Source organism: Mobula birostris, chromosome 5, assembly GCF_030028105.1.
Source record: "Mobula birostris isolate sMobBir1 chromosome 5, sMobBir1.hap1, whole genome shotgun sequence".
Classification (NCBI taxonomy): Eukaryota; Metazoa; Chordata; class Chondrichthyes; order Myliobatiformes; family Myliobatidae; genus Mobula; species Mobula birostris.
This window is the reverse complement of record NC_092374.1, coordinates 79,017,965-79,035,929: the sequence shown is the minus strand read 5'-3', so window position 1 is coordinate 79,035,929 and position 17,965 is coordinate 79,017,965. Positions and strand designations below refer to the sequence as shown.

The 17,965-nt window shown below is 45.5% G+C and overlaps 1 protein-coding gene across 1 annotated transcript; it reads left to right on the top strand.

Moving 5' to 3' along the window:
* Nucleotides 1–8,888: 8,888 nt before the first annotated feature.
* LOC140197784 (uncharacterized) lies at nt 8,889–11,793 on the top strand. Its single transcript, XM_072258231.1, has one exon. It carries the CDS (start codon nt 9,680–9,682, stop codon nt 11,228–11,230), a length of 1,551 nt encoding a protein of 516 aa, XP_072114332.1. The 5' UTR covers nt 8,889–9,679; the 3' UTR covers nt 11,231–11,793.
* The last annotated feature ends 6,172 nt before the right edge of the window (nt 11,794–17,965 follow it).

Sequence of the window (17,965 nt, the reverse complement as noted above, 5' to 3'; positions counted from 1 at the left end):
CTGAGCCTCTGGCTAGGATCTTATGTCCTTGTCTACGGGAATGGTACCGGAGGACTGGAGGGAGGCAGATGTTGTCCCTTGTTCAAAAAAGGTAGTAGGGATAGTCCAGGTAATTATAGACCAGTGAGCCTTGCGTCTGTGGTGGGAAAGCTGTTGGAAAAGATTCTTAGAGATAGGATCTATGGGCATTTAGAGAATCATGGTCTGATCAGGGACAGTCAGCATGGCTTTGTGAAGGGAAGATCGTGTCTAACAAGCCTGATAGAGTGCTTTGAGGAGGTGACCAGGCATATAGATGAGGGTAGTGCAGTGGATGCAATCTATATGGATTTTAGTAAGGTATTTGACAAGGTTCCACACGGTAGGCTTATTCAGAAAGTCAGAAGGCATGGGATCCAGGGAAGTTTGGCCAGGTGGATTCAGAATTGGTTTGCCTGCAGAAGGCAGAGGGTCGTGGTGGAGGGAGTACATTCAGATTGGAGGATTGTGACTAGTGGTGTCCCACAAGGATCTGTTCTGAGACCTCTACTTTTCGTGATTTTTATTAACGACCTGGATGTGGGGGTAGAAGGGTGGGTTCGCAAGTTTGCAGATGACGCAAAGGTTAATGGTGTTGTAGATAGTGTAGAGGATTGTCGAAGATTGCATAGGGATATTGATTGGTTGCAGAAGTGGGCTGAGAAGTGGCAGATGGAGTTCAACCCGGAGAAGTGTGAGGTGGTACACTTTGGAAGGGCAAACTCTAAGGCAGAGTACAAAGTAAATGGCAGGATACTTGGTAGTGTGGAGGAGCAGAGGGATCTCAGGGTACATGTCCACAGATCCCTGAAAGTTGCCTCACAGGTGGATAGGGTAGTTAAGAAAGCTTATGGAGTGTTAGCTTTCATAAGTCGAGGGATAGAGTTTAAGAGTCGCGACGTAATGATGCAGCTCTATAAAACTCTGGTTAGGCCACACTTGGAGTACTGTGTCCAATTCTGGTCGCCTCACTATAGGAAGGATGTGGAAGTATTGGAAAGGGTACAGAGAAGATTTACCAGGATGCTGCCTGGTTTAGAGAGTATGCATTATGATCAGAGATTAAGGGAGCTAGGGCTTTACTCTTTGGAGAGAAGGAGGATGAGAGGAGACATGATAGAGGTATACAAGATATTAAGAGGAATAGATGGAGTGGATAGCCAGCGCCTCTTCCCCAGGGCACCATTGCGCAATACAAGAGGACATGGCTTTAAGGTAAGGGGTGGGAAGTTCAGGGGGGGATATTAGAGGAAGATTTTTTACTCAGAGAGTGGTTGGTGCGTGGAATGCACTGCCTGAGTCAGTGGTGGAGGCAGATACACTAGTGAAATTTAAGAGACTACTAGACAAGTATATGGAGGAATTTAAGGTGGGGGGTTATATGGGAGGCAGGGTTTGAGGGTTGGCACAACAATGTGGGCCAAAGGGCCTGTACTGTTCTATTTTCTATGTTAACTCCTTGAAGATGTCTTGAATACTATGGAGGCTAGTACCCAAGATGAAGCCGACTAATTTTACATCTCTCTGCAGCTTACTTCGATCCTGTGCATTAGCCCCCCCACCCCCGCCCCCACTGCAATACTATAGATGGTGACACAGCCAGTCAGAATGCTCTCCACGGTACATCTGTGGAAGATTTCAAGTGCTTCAGGTGACAAACCAAATCTCCTCAACCTGCTGATGAGGTATAGCCGCTGTCTTGCCTTCTTTATAGCTGCATCGATATGTTGCGACCAGGTAAAGGTCCTCAGAGATCTTGACACCCATGAACTTGAAGCTGCTCACTCTCTCCACTTCTGATCTCTCTGAGGATTGGTTTGTGTTCCCTCGTCTTACCCTTCCTGAAGTCCACAATCAGCTCTTTGGTTTTACTAACTTTGAGTGCAAGATTGTTACTGCAACACCACTCAATTAGCTGGTATATCTCTCTCTCCTGTACGGCCTCTCATCCCCATCTGAGATTCTACCAACGATGCTTGTATCATCATCAAATTTTTAGATGGCATTTGAGCTATGTCTAGCCCCAGAGTCATGGGTATAGAGAGAGTAGAGCAGCGGGCTAAGCACACACCCCTGTGATGAGCCAATGTTGATTGTTAATGGGATGGAGATGTTACTTCCACACTACACAGATTATAGTGCTCCGGTTAGGAAGTTGAGGTTCCAATTGCAGAGGGAGATGCAAAGGCCCAGGTTCTGTAGCTTTTTGATCAGGACTGTAGGAGTCGTGGTTTTTAACACTGAGCAGTAGTCCACAAACAGCATCTTGACATAGGTATTTGTATTGTCTAGGTGACAATGGAGAGCCATTGAGATAATGTCTACCGTAAACCTATTGTGGCGATAGGCAGTTGCAGTGGGTCTCCACAGTCTTACCAGGTACTTCATTGGGGCCTGCCGCATTATCCTCCTGAAAGACAGCCTGATGTCGGCCTTTGAGACAGAGATCACAGGGTCACTGGATGTGGCCTCCATGTTGTGGTACCTGATGGTCACCATAGCCTCACTTGCCCCCTTTGTTTCAAGAATGCAGAAGTTTGAGGACAGGAAACACTGGGTCTCCACAGCAGTCTTAAGTCTCCCAATGGGAGAGGGTGGACAGAGCTGATGTGTGTACGTATGTGATTGGCAGCTCTCCACCTCAGGACCCTGCAGAGATTCCTGTACACCGAGCACCCTCCCAGGTGGCACCTGTTAGGGTCATTCTTTCTCCGGAGGGGCTGCTGTCTTCACGAACAGATGTGGCTACCACCTGTGGGTATCGGCCGTGCTGCTTTGCGGAGTCTGCCCGGCTTCTATCAGGACTGAGAGTCCGGAACATGGTTGCCACAGGCCAGGAATCCCCTCCTCTGACAGAGGGTAGAGTCCTGGCCGACCCTTGCCCTACCTCGACAGATGTTGGTGCGGCTCAGGTGTGTGGAATAACTCAGGCTGAGCTGCTCGTCGGAGCCAGACCCCACAATCTTATCCGAGAGCCATGCCCACACAACTTGAGCTGTCTCTCCTCGACACCCACAATCCCATTCAGGGATGTAAGTAGGAGGTACCTGTATGGGCTGCTGCTCCACACCCTCCACTTCCTAGCTGTTGTCCACTGTCCTGACACGCCATGGCGAACTGTCTTTATCAGGGAGTTTCATGCACCTGGGGTGGGGGCTGCTGCATAGAGTTACCCTGTAACAAGTTCTTTAGTTTGTACACAGATCTCCCAGCCACATGTCACTTCTGCGGGCAGGAGAAGAGCACGTGCCACATGTACATAGAGTGTGCGAGGCTGCAGCCTCATTTTGTGTATCTGCAAGGGCTGCTCCTGGCCTTCTGGTTACCTTTTAGCCCCACCCTATTTATGTATGGTCATCCAGTAAGGAGGGGGGCACAGAGGGATGAGGATGCCCTTGTCAATTTGCTCCTGATGCTGGCAAAAACAGCTATCTGTGGGTCCTGGAAAAGGTTTTGGACAGATCTGCCTGGGCAGACTGCATGGCAATGTTTAGGGGATATGTTCGTGCCCGCATAAGTATTGAGAAGAAACACAGGACCATAGAGGCGTTGAGGGACCATTGGGCTCCATGGGGAGTTAGCGCCATCATTGACAGGGTTGAAAACATTTTAGTTTAGTGCCATTTGTCTAGTAGTAATGTAGTAATTGTGTTAGTCACTGGTTTGTATATATTGTAGTACTGAACTTGTGATAAAGATATTTTATACAAAAAAGGGTGCCAGATGCAGCAGAGATCTGCACAGCTGTAGTTTTATTCTCCCTTTCAAAGCGGGCATAAAAGGCATTGAACTCATCTGGAAGTGAAGCATTGCCGTTATTTATGATGTTGGGTTTTGCTTTGTATGAAGTAATAGCCTGCAAACCCTGCCAGAGATGCTATGCATCAAACTTCACATCTAACCTCACTCGGAATTGTTTGTTAGCTCATGAAATAGCCCTTTGCAAGTTATGTTTGGTTGTCTTGTGTAGATCTGGGTTGCCAAACTTAAATGCCACAGACCTACCCCTCAGCAGACTATGAACCTCCGAGTTCATCCAAAGCATTTGGCTTGGGAATGTGCAGCAAGTTTTCATAGGCACAAACTCATCCACGCAGGGTTTTAATGAAGTTGGTAACAACTGCATCATACTCATCCAGATTCGAAGATGAATCCCTGAATACAGCCCAGTCCACCAATTCAAAGCAGTCCTGTAAGTGTTCCTGTGCTTCCCTTGTCTATACCTTCTTGGTCCTCAATACTGGTGCTGCAGTCTTCAGTCTCTGCCTATACTCAGGGTGCAAAGGTACAGCCAGATGATCAGACTTTCCAAATTGTGGCATGCAATAGGACGATAAACACTCTTAAGACCATAAGACAGAGGAGCAGAATTTGGCCATTCAACCCATCGAGTCTGTTCCACCATTCCATTATGGCTGATCCTGGATCCCACACAACCCCATACACCTGCCTTCTTGCTGTTTCTTTTGATGCCCTGCCCAATCAACTTCTGCCTTAAATATACACATGGATGGCCTCCACCACAGTCTGTGGCAGAATATTCCATAAATTTACTACTCAAGAAATCCTTCCTTAATCTGTTGTAAAGAATCACCACTCAATTTTTGAAGCTGGGCTCTCTGGTTCTAGATACCCCCACTATAGGAAACCACCTCTCCACATCCACCCTATCTAGTCTTTTCAACATTCGGCAGGTCTCAATGAGATGGCCCCACATTCTTCTAAATTCCAGTGAGTACAGGCCCAAAGCTGCCAAACACGCCTCATATGTTAACCCCTTCATTCCCACAATCATCCTCATGAACCTCCTCTGGACTCTCTCCAATGACAACACATCCTTTCTGAGATATGGTACCCAAAACTGCTGACAATACTCTTAAGTGCGGCCTGACTAGTGTCTTATAAAGGCTCAGCATTATCTTCTTGCTTTTATATTCTATTCTCCTTGAAATAAATGCCAACATTGCATTTGCCTTCTTTACCACAGACTCAACCTGTAAATTAACCTTTTTGGAGTCTTGCACGAGAGCTCCTCAGTCCCTTTGCACCTCTGATGTGTGAACCTTCTCCCTATCTGGATAATAGTCTGCACCATTGTTCATTTCACCAAAATGCATTATCATACATTTTCCAACACTGTATTCCACCTGCCATTTTTTTTGCCCATTCTTCCAATTTGTCTCAGTCCTGTTGCAATCATATTGCTTCCTCAGCACTACCTACCCCTCCACCTATCTTCGTCATCAATTCCATTACCTAAATCATTGACAAGCAATGTGAAGAGTGGAGGTCCCAATACTGACCCCTGAGGAACACCACTAGTCACTGGCAGCCAACCAAAAAAGGCCCCTTTTATTCCCAATTGCTGCCTCCTACCTGTCAGCTATTATGCTATCCATGGCAATATCTTTCCTGTAACGCCATGTCAAACACCTTCTGAAAATTCAAGTAAATGACACCAATTGCCTCTCCTTTATCCACCTTGCTTGTTACTTCCTCGAAGAATTCTATCAGATTTGTCAGGCAAGATTTCTTTACAGAAACCATGCTGACTTTGACTTATTTTATCATTAGTCTCCAAGTACCTTAAAACATCATCCTTAACAATAGATTCCAACACTTTCCCAACCACTGAGGTGAGGCTGACTGGCCTATAATTTCCTTTATTTTGCCTCCCTCTCTTCTTTAAGAGTGGAGTGACATTTGCAATTTACCAGTCCTCCAGGAGCATGCCAGAATCAAATGATTCTTGAAAAATCATGACCAGTGCATCCATTATCTGTTCAGCAACCTCTCTCAGAACTCCGGGATCTAGTCTATCTGGCCCAGGTGACTTATCCACCTTAAGATCTTTGAGTTTGCCAAATGCACTCACTCCTGCTCCCTGACACACTGCTAGTGTCTTCCACAGTGAAGCAAAGTCCCATTAAGTTCATCTGCCATTTCTTTGTTCCCTCATTACTACTTCACCAGCATCATTTTCCAGTGGTTCAATATCAACTCTCACCTCCCTTTTACTCTTTATATAACTGAAAAACTTCTAGTATCCTGCTTTATATTATTGGCTAGTTTGCCCTCCTATTTCATCTTTTTCATTCTTATAGCTTTTTTAGTTGCCTTTTGTTGGATTTTAAAACCTTCCCAGTCATCCAACTTCACACTCTTTTTTGCTATCGTGTATGTCCTTTCCTTGGCTTTTATGCAGTCCTTAACTTCCTTTGTCAGCCTCGGTTGTCTACCCCCGCTATTAGAGAACAACTTCCTCTGTGGGACATACCTATCCTGCACCTTGTGAACTATTCCCAGAAACTTTAGCCATCTCTGCTCTGCCATCATCCCCACCAGTGTCCTCCTCCAATCCACCTGGGCAAGCTCCTCTGAAATGCCTCTGCAATTCCCTTTATTCCATTGTGATGCAGATAGATGTGAGTTATGCTTCTCCTTCTCAAACTGCAGTATGAATTCAATCATATTACGATCACTGCCTCCTAAGGTTCCTTTACCCTAAACCATTTAATAAAATCTGGATTATTGCACAACTTCCAATCTAAGATAGCTTTCCCCCGAGTAGGCTCAAACATAAGCTGCTCTAAAAAGCCATATCATATGCATTCAACAAATTCCCTCTCTTGTGATCCAACACCAACCTGATTTTCCCAATCTCCTTGTATATTGAAGTCCCCCATTACAATTGTGTCATTACCCTTATTACATGCCTCTTCCAGCTCCCTTTGCAATCTCAGCCCCACATGTTGGCTACTATTTGGAGACCTATATATGAATCCCATAATGGTTTTTTTTTACCTTTGCAATTCCTGAAACCCCATCCACAAGGATTCAGCATTCCCTGACCCTATGATCTTAGTGTAACGGTGGTTCAGTGTGTTGTTTCTTCTAGTACTACAGGTGATTTGTTGATAATAATTATTTAGTGATTTTATCAAGATGACCTGGTTAAAATCCTCAAAGTGATGGGCAAGGAATCATGATGAGCTGTTTCATGCCTTTTGCACAGTTCATCTAGAGCCTGTTTGACGTTGGCCTGAGGTGGGATGTATGTCACTACCAAAATGATTGCAGAAATCTCCCACAGCGGGTAAAATGGATGACACTTAATTACAAGGTATTCCAGCTCTGATGAACAGGATGGGAATGCACTGCTACATTTGTACACCAAGAGGAATCACTCATGCAGCATACATCTCCACCTCTGCTTTTGAGAAACTCAACAGACCTATCTTGGCAGTGTATTGCAAACCTGTCTATTAGAATCGCTGCGTCCGGTACGGAAGGGGTTAACCAAGACTCTGTGAATCAAAGGATGCAAGTACTCCTAAAGTCCCCCTGATACAGCACCCTAGCTTTGAGATAGTTGGTACTGTGAGTCAAAAACCTCTTTTTTTTTAAGTGCACCGTCACCCAGCATGACGACCACGTAGCTTTTTGGGATTACCCTTTTTGGTAGCTTAAAGGGATGATACACCAACCAAAGTCTGATCTATTTCCATCAGTTTTGAGCAGCGATAGATTGTTTAATTGCATTAAAACATTGTTACTGACCGTACACACCTTAGATACTGTCGTGGTTCTCAGATTGACACGAGACTATTTGATGATTTCCATTGTTTCAATCAGAGCTGCCACACCAGGTCGCCCTTGTTTTGGCACCCCAGAAGTAGCAGCCACGATTGACACTTTCAACACTTTTCCCTGCCAGTCCGAGTACATCTGGAAGTCAGGCAGAGGAAATGGGAGCGGGTAGATCTCCCAAACACTGACAAGTTCCAGCTACGTAAATCCAAGGATTAGGAACTCAAAATAAAATATGAGTCAATCTCAGTAAATGAAAATACCTTCCAGAGAATGAAAATATCAATTAGTGATGTCATGGATTTTAAAAAGGCAAGATACTTCCTACAGTTTTAGTTTTTGAGAAAATCACCTTTGTTCTAGATTCATGAGAACATGTTTTGTACCATTCTTTCTGGGTACATAATGATATCAAACACCTTTTTCCTGGGTGACAAGTGACTTGTAGCTTTTACATCACAGAAGTGCCACACTCCACTGAGAAAGACTACTGCCCTCCCCTTCATATTCATTGTCATTTCCATTGTTCAGTTCATCACTGCCAATCATCTGCTGGGGGTGGGGGGGGGTCAGACTAATTATAAAATCTCTAGGGGTCAGACATGTAATAACAAGTGCTCTTTGTAGCACCATGGGACATGACCAGAACTTGAGATAATACTAATGGAGAGAGACTAACTGAGCCAAGTCACAGATTGATGAAGGGCAGAAATGGCCCATTCTGGTACGGACAGGGATACAATCAGATGGTCAGTCAGGATGCCCGATCCATGACCAGTTAGAAGATGGGGAATTCCTCCAACTTGAGTTGAACTTGGTAACAATGTGATGTCAGAGCTCACCACAGACTAAAATCTCACCTGAAATATTCTCCTTCACCCATTGATGTCTTCTGTAAATATTTTTACAGGTTAGAAACGACAGAAGAAAATTATGTACAAGAATCTCAAACGCACACCACATCTGTTTTGCTGCCTCTTTTTAAGGAGTGACCAGATATTTTCTTAGTAACAACAATATATCTATTGTCCACCCTAGAAGATGAAGATATGTCTCATCCCAGCTGGAAACGTACTTCGTGTCTGAAATGAACTTTTCTGTTGTAACTCTGTGTAACCCACTGGAACCAGGGTGTTCCAGCATTTATTCACTGGAGATCAGTTTTCAACTGCATTGGTTATGCAAGGGATTCAAAACGCCTGACATCTGACTTTCTAAATTGCCAGGGAATCGATCGCAGTGAGATATCATTCTCCTTCTCTCAGTGTGGGAAGGGATTTACTCACAGCTTACCTGCAGCCACAGAGTGAATTCACAGTAGGAAAAAGACCATTCACCTGCTCTGCATGTGGGAGGGGATCTACTCAATCATCCAGTCTGAAGATATATCAGCAATTTACACCATAGTGAAATGCTCCACGTGTTCTGACTGTGGGAAGCAATTCACTCTACAATCAATGCTAAAGATATTTCAGAAAGTTCACCAGTGAGAGAATATTGACCTGCTCAGACTGTGGGAAGAGATTCAGGCACTCATCCCATCGTGGACACATCACTGAGTTCACCGGGGAGAGAGATTGCTCAACTGTTCTGTATGTGGGAAGAGCTTCACTCAGTCCTCTGAATACCTGACACACGACTGAGTTCATACTCATTAGAAGCTTTATATCTGCTCTGAATGTGGGAAAAATTTCACTCAGTCATCTCACCTGTTGACCCAGCAATTAGTTCACACTGAGGAGAGGCCATTCACCTGCTCAGACTGTGGGAAGGGATACACTCAGTCATTTCAGCTACTGGTGTACCAGTGGGTTCACACATGAGTTCACCTTTTTCTGTGTGTGGAAAGGGATTCATTTAGTCATCTGTACAACTGACACACCAGTCAGTTCACACTAGGGAGATGCCGTTCACCTGCTCAGACTGTGGGAAGGCATTCAGACACTCATCCACGCTACAAAGACACTAGTGATTTCTGACTGGAGAGAGGCCATTCACTTGTTCTGTGTGTGGAAAGGGAGTCTCTCAGTCGTCTGAACTACTGGCACATCAGTTCATTCACACTGGGGAGATGCCGTTCACCTGCTCAGGCTGTGGGAAGGTATTCACTCGATCGTCTCAGCTGAAGGAACATCAGCGAGTTCACACTGGAGAGAAACCATTCTCCTGCTTAGACTGTGGGAAGGAATTCACTTCGTCATCTGACTTGAAAATACATCAGCGAGTTCACACTGGGGAGAGGCCGTTCACCTGCTCAGACTGTGGGAAGGGGTTCTCTCGGTCGTCTCACCTACTGATACATCAGGTAGTTCACACTGGAGAGAGGCCATTCACCTGCTCTGAATGTGGGAAGGGATTCACTCAGTTGTCCCACCTGCATACACATCAGCGAGTTCACACTGGGGAGATGCCATTCACCTGTTCCGTGTGTGGGAAAGGATTCACTCAGTTATGTCACCTACAAGCACACCAGTCAGTTCACACTGGGGAGAAACCATTCACCTGTTCAGATTGTGGGAAGGAATTCACTCAGTCATCCCACCTGCAGGCACACCAGTCACTTCACACTGTGGAGAAACTGTTCACCTGCTCAGACTGCGGGAAGGGATTCACTCAGTCATGCCACCTCCTGACACACCAGCGAATTCACACTGGGGAGAGGCCATTCACCTGTTGTGTGTGTGGGAAGAGATTCACTCAGTTGTGCAATCTGCAGGCACACCAGTCAGTTCATACAGGGAGGAAACCATTCACATGCTCAGACTGTGGGAAGGGATTCACTCGGTCGTCCCAACTGCTGACACACCAACGAGTTCACACTGGGGAGAGGTCATTCACCTGTTCTGTGTGTGGGAAGGGATTCACTCAGTTATGCAGCTTACAGGCACACCAGTCATTTCACACTGGGGAAAGGCCATTTACGTGTTCTGAATGTGGGAAGGGATTCACTCGATCATCCACCCTTATGTCACATTACCGAGTACACACTGGGGAGAAACCATTCACCTGCTCTAAATGTGGTAAGGGATTCTCTAGGTTATCCAACCTGCAGAGACACAACCGAATTCACACTGGGGAGAGGCCATTCACCTGCTCTGAATGTGGGAAGGGATTCACTCAGTTATCCAGCCTACAGACTCACCAGCGAGTTCACACTGGGGGGAGGCCATTCACCTGCTCAGACTGTGGGAAAGGATTCACTCAGAAATCTAACCTGCAGACACACCAGCGAGTTCACACTGGTAAGAGGCCATCTACCTGTTACGAGTGTGGGAAGGGATTCACTCAGTTATCCCACTTGCGGAGACACCAGTGTGTTCACACTGGGGAGAGGCTGTTCACCTGTTCCATGTGTGAGAAGGGATTCACTAAGTTATGCAACCTACAGAGACACCAGCGAGTTCACACTGAGGTGAAACCATTCGCCTGCTCAGACTTTGGGAAGGCATTCACAGATTCATCAACACTAGAGATACACCAGCAAGTTCACACTGGGGTGAAACCATTCACCTGTTCTGAATGTGAGAAGAGATTCACTCAGTTATCCAGCCTTGTGGCGCACCGCCGAGTTCATGCTGGGGAAAAGATTACATCATGGATAGTTAACCATCAGAGTTGGTGAATGAGAGGCAAGTCCAAAAGTGGCTGTTGTTGTCAAACTTTGCAATTATTACTGCTGCTCATCATACCCAGTGCTGCACCGTGGTCACCAGGCAGGAGAGCACTTTCTTCAACTGATGCTCACCTTTTATGGGACTGGACTTTAGTATTCTGGATCTGTGAGAAATAAATCAGTTCTATTTTGAACTCTGTCTGAGGTACCTACTGAACTTACAACACATCCAGTACACAGTAGGTAGTCAACTTAGCACAGCTGATCCCTGTCAGTGTTTCTATTCCACAACAGTCTTTTTAAATCTATTCCTGCATTCACCCCTCACTCTGCCTGTGGTGATGGGTTGCAAACGGTCACCACTCTGTAGGTGAACAGGTATTCCCTTGAATTTCCCACATGACTTTCTGCAAACTGAAGAAGACAAGCTGACTTCAGTTATGTCTGACATGTTCTTTGTCTCTCAAATCTCTCGACCAATGATGAATGATATTGGAAGTTAACCTCCTTATTCCCTGTTCGTGTCAAAGTTATGGGTCACTTTCACTGCTTCTGGAAGATTGCATATCACAGGCTGGGCTGTTAAAATACATCACTGTCCTACCAAGTCTGAAAGCAGAATTGTGGACTACTAGTTGGATGTTCAATGGAGCAGGTCAGAAACCAGAAATGGGTCAGCACAGGGCAGATGTTAGGGCTCTGGGCAGTGGTAGGGGTAAGAGCACATCAGGAGCAGGGAGACAGTGTGGCGGGGGGGGTGGACTGTGGCAATGATTGACGGAGTAGCAACTTTTGGAATCTGATTGACAGGAGTAAAGAAGTGACTGCTAACATGCTCTGCCTGTAGAAATTGAGTGTATTACTTGTGGGCTCTTGTGCTAAACTGGCTGTTGTCCGGATTGTTGCCATTTGACAAAGGGGAGGCACTGCTTGCAAACACTTCCACTGGCACTGTTCTTATTCATAAGTCTACGAGCATCACAATGTACTATCACTGTGAATTGAGTACACAGGTGTCTGGAGTCTGTTGGACATAACCGTTTAATGCTAATTGTCATTTTCTTTACAGTTTAACAGTTAATTATCTGCTTGTATTTTTAATAGACATTATCTGCACAACTTTTTAATAGTCCTCTAGTTGTTATACAAAGTATAATTCAGGAGGTTCTTTATACTTCATTAAGTGAATAAATGTTCTCTCATTGTTTGATTTTTTTTACTGCAATATTCACTATGTACTTTCTAATGGATTATTGTTATCTATGGATATGTTTGGAATTTCTCTTATCTTGGGTATAAAAATAGCTGTTTTGTGCTAGGAGCCAACTTTAATTTCTTCTTCAAGCAGTAGACCCTGTCACTGTTCTGTTCCAGTTCTAACAACTTTTAATAAAATGATCATGAACCAACAAGTTTTATGGCTTATTTCTGACTTCAAAGAGAACCTTGATTTAAACACCAAAGTCCATCAGCTGGCATCGTCAGCAGGACTTAGAGCTCGGGACATTCCAAGACAGAGAGAATATTTAGGACGCAACTAAAGGGGAAAGAACTTTTATGTTCCAGATTGCCTGAGGAAGAAAAATATAGTTCTGGGTTTTACATCATCACATCAAAATCAGGATTGAGGACTGCTGCATTTCTATTTTTAAAAACAGATCTGTAAAAAAGAAATGCAGTCTGGTAGAGCCATGTGCAAACTGGTACAGGTGTCCCCCGCTTTTCGAACATTCACTTTACAAAACCTCACTGTTACGAAAGACCTACATTAGTACCCTGTTTTCGCTTTCAGAAGGTGTTTTCACTGTTACGAAAAAAAAATTCAGCGCGCAATAAAAGGCAGCGGGCCCTGAGCAGCCGCTCTCCCCTGGATTCGGAACTGCTTTACTTTAACGTGTGCCTGTGAGCAGCCGTTTGCAAGATGAGCTCTATGGTATCAGAAAAGCCTGAAAGAGCTCGTAAGGGTGTTACACTTACAGTAAAACTAGACATAATTAAGCGTTTTGATCGTGGTGAACGAAATAAGGACAATGTGAGTTTGGCTTGTGGAAGCTGATGAAGATGATGTTGAAGAGGTTTTGGCATCCCATCACCAAGAACTGATAGATGAAGAGCTGATGCAATTGGAAGAAAAAAGGATAACAATCGAAACCAAATGAGTAATGACAAAGTATGACTTTAATTTTGAAAGGGTACGTCGGTTTAGGGGATATTTGCAGGATGGTTTGAGTCCTTATAAAAGAACTGTGTGATAGAAAAATGTGCGAGGCTCAGCAGTCAAGCAAGCCTTCCACATCAGCCACAGCAGACGACGAACCTCGACCTTCGACATCGAGGCGGGCAGTCATAGGAGAAGATGAGCTGCCTGCTCTAATGGAAACAGGCGACAAGATGACACCCCAGTGTCCCACCACCCCAACTCCCAGGCCATGGACAGATACCGATTCGTGGAGAATGCAAAGGTAGCCAGGAGGCACACAGCACATCTTTAAGAAAAAAGCCGAAATAAACATGCTAATTAATTAGGTGCCGCCGACACGTAATTGTCGGCCCAGATCAGAGACGACGCAATTGGAAATTGGCATTGATCTGGGCCGACAATTACGGGCGGCACCTAATTAATTAGCATGTTTGTTTCGGCTTTTTCTTAAAGATGTGCTGTGTACCTCCCAGCTACCGCTGGACCCCTGTGTTCTTCGCGGTAATGTATCGCTCAGCGGCCTGGAGGGTGGGGGCTACTGCACCACCCAACCTGCAACGACTCAGTCTAACACACCATCATCAGTGTGCTCGCTGTCTTCCCGATTCCCGTAAGTGATACTATACTGTACATACATTATTTCTACTTTAGGCTGTGTATTTTTACGTGTTATTTGTTATGATTTGGCAGCTTCATAGCTTAAAGGTTACTGGAGAGAGTGTTTTTGCCAACAGCGCTTGCGTGAGATTTTCTGCCAACGGCGCTTGCGTGAGATTTTCGCTACAGAGAACAGTTCAGTAATGATTTTGGAAAAGTATTTCTACTTTATATAGGCTGTGTATTTATCATATCATTGCTGCTTTTACTATATGTTACTGTTATTTTAGGTTTTATGTGTTATTTGGCATGATTTGGTGGGTTATTTTTGGGTCTGCAAACGCTTACAAAATTTTCCCATATAAGTAAATGGTAATTGCTTCTTCGCTTTACGACATTTCGGCTTACGAACTGTTTCATAGGAACACTGTACCTTCGGATGGCGGGGGAAACCTGTAATTAAATACACAAGCCAGTATAGCATTGAAAAGTTAAATTTATACAACCTAGTGGAGCATGGGGAAAATGATTAATTAAAATTGATGCAAAACAATGGCCAAAATTCTGAAACATACTGGGAACTCTGATCTGAATAGGACATTTAAGTTTGATAAAGTTAATGAAAGAGTCTGAATGAAAAAATACTGAACAAATTTTAAATCCAGAAATGGCTGCTACTAATTAGAGATAAGACTCCGTAGTTATTTTGATCGAATGAAACATAGAAACATATAGAAACATGAAAACCTACAGCACAATACAAGCCCTTCGGCCCACAAAGTTGTGCCAAACATGTCCCTGTCATAAGGAGGTGGCTGGGAATGGACCCAAGTGCAGGACACAGACACTGAAGGACTAGGGACAGGACTAGGATACAGGGTGAGGGCTAGGACATGGACATAAAAACCGGGAACCTGGAACAGGACAGGACAAGAGAGCTAGGAGCCAGGGCTTGGACTCCGAGCCAGAGACTGGACAAGGATCCAGAACCTGGGTCTTACCTCTGGCTCGGACCCCAAAACTAGGCAAGGACGTGACTTGGCTGGCAGGCAGGATGTGGCTGGAGTCTTCAGGCTTGAGACTTGAGGCGAGGCTGGGGACCAGAGACTTGAGGCGAGGCTGGGGACCAGAGACTTGAGACTTGGGGTCTTGAAGCTTCTCCTGGGCAGGGCGCAGATCTCCACCCGACGGAGGCAAGGAACAGAACCTACCGCAGGGTAACGGCAAGGCGGCCTGACTTACCCGACAGAGGCAAGTGACAGAACCAACTGCAGGGTAATGGCAATACGGCCTGGCTTACCCGACGGGGGCAAGGGACAGGAAGGGACAGGACAAACCGTAGGGTAACGGCAAGATGGCCCGGCTTACCCGACGGAGGCAAGGGACAGAACCAACTGCAGGGCAACGGCAATACGGCCTAGCTTACCTGATGGAGGCAAGGCACAGGAAGGGGCAGAACCAACCGTAGGGTAACGGCAAGACGGCCTGGCTTACCCGACGGAGGCAAGGGACAGGAAGGGACAGAACCAACTGCAGAGTAACGGCAAGACGGCCTGACTTACCTGGCTGAGACAAGGGACCGGGGGGGGGAGCTAGGTACAGGGTGGCTCCAAGACGATACTTCAGGCGAGATGAGGCGAGAGTTACCAGCAAGACAAAGCAAGGCTTCAGGCAATGCAAGGCGAGACAAGAACTTAAGGCGAGGCAAGAGTTACCAGCAAGACAAGGCAAGGCTTCAGGCAAGGAAACAGGAGGCAGGGGAAGGGATACGAGGAGTAAGGACAAGAACAATCCAGCAGCCACGCCCTGGTCTCGGGAGGTATTTATGTAGCCAGCCCCAAAGAGAATCAGCTGCCTCAATTAGTGCTCAAAAGGAACAGAAACAGGGTAGACAGGAAAACCTGGAGCAAGGGTCGATGGACCGGACCGTGAACCGGAATGCGGACATTTCGGACCGGACCATGACAGTCCCTACCTTAGAAATGTCTAGGGTTACCCGCAGCCCTCTATTTCTCTAAGCTCCATGTACCTATCCAAAAGTCTCTTAAAAGACCCTATCGTATCCTCCTTCACGACCGTTGCCGGCAGCCCACTCCACACACTCACTGCTTTCTGCGTAAAAAAAACTTAACCCTGACATCTCCTCTGTACCTACTCCCAAGCACCTTAAACCTGTGCCCTCTTGTGGCAGCCATTTCAGCCCTAGGAAAAAGCCTCTGACTATCCACACCATCAATGCCTCTCATCATCTTATACACCTCTATCAGGTCACCTCTCATCCTCTGTCGCTATAAGGAGAAAAGACTGAGTTCACTCACCTGTCATCATAAGGCATGCTCCCCAATCCAGGCAACATCCTTGTAAATCACCTCTGCACCCTTTCTATGGTTTCTACATCCTTCCTGGAGAGGTGACCAGAATTGAGCACAGTACTCCAAGTGGGGTCTGACCAGGGTCCTACATAGCTGCAACATTACCTCTGGGCTCCTAAATTCAATTCCACGATTGATGAAGGCCAATACATCATATACCTTAACCACAGAGTCAACCTGCGCAGCTGCTTTGAGCGTCCTATGGACTCAGACCCCAAGATCCCTCTGATCCTCCACACTGCCAAGAGTCTTACCACTAGTACTATATCCTGCCATCATATTTCACCTACCAAAATGAACCACTTCACACTTATCTGGGTTGAACTCCATCTGCCATTTTTCAGTCCAGTTTTGCATCCTATCAATGTCCTGCTGTAACCTCTGACAGACCTCCACACTATCGACAACACCCCCAACCTTTGTGTCATCAGCAAATTTACTAACCCATCCCTCCACTTCCTCATCCAGGTCATTTATAAAAATTACGAAGAGTAAAGGTCCCAGAACAGATCCCTGAGGCACACCACTGGTGACCGACCTCCATGCAGAATATGACCCATCTACAACCACTCTTTGGAGAAGGGGCAAAGAAGTTAAAGAAAGAATACAGTGTTGGGAAATGCATGATTATGCACTTAAGTAGAAGAAATAAAAGGGTAGACTATCTTCTAAATGGAGAGAAAATTCAACTACATGAGGCACAAGGGGATTTGGGAGTCCTTGTGCAGGATTCCCTGAAGGTTAATTTGCAGCTGGAGTCAGTGGTGAGGAAGTCAAATGCAATGTTAGTATTCATTTTGAGAGGACTGGAATATAAAAGCAGGACTGTAATGTTGAGACTTCATAAAGCACCGGTGAATCTTCACTTGGTGTATTGTGAGCAGTTTTGGTCCCCTTACCTTAAACAGGATGTGATGAAACTGGAAAGGGTTCACAGGCAGTTCACGAAAATGATTGAAGGATTGAATGGCTTGTCATGAAGAGCATTTGATGGCTCTGGGCCTGTACTCACTAGAATTCAGAAGAATGAGGGGTGACCTCTTTGAAACCTATCAAATGGCCTTGATAGAGTGGATATAGAAAGGATGTTTCCTATGGTAGGGGGAGTCTAAGACCAGAGGACACAGCCTCAGAATAGTGGGGCATTGTTTTAGAACAGAGATGAGGACGAATTTCTTTAGCCAGGGAGTAAAGAATCTGTGGAATTCTTTGCCACAGGCAGCTTTGGAGGCCAGGTCTATATGTGTATTTAAGGCAGAGGTTGATAGATTTTTAATTAGTCAGGCATGAAGGGATATGAGAAGAAGTCAGTAGATTGGGGCTGAGAGGAAAATTTGACCAGCCATGATAAGATAGCAGAACAGACTCAATGTACCAAATAGTCTAATTCGGCTCCTATATCTTATTCACGCACAACACACTACACACATACATACTAGACACACACTGGATGGGACACATACACCACAGACACACAGAAAACACACAGCACACACACAGAAATCACACTACACACACACACACACGCAGGTCAAACATGCATAGCACACACAAACACAAAGAACCCACACATAA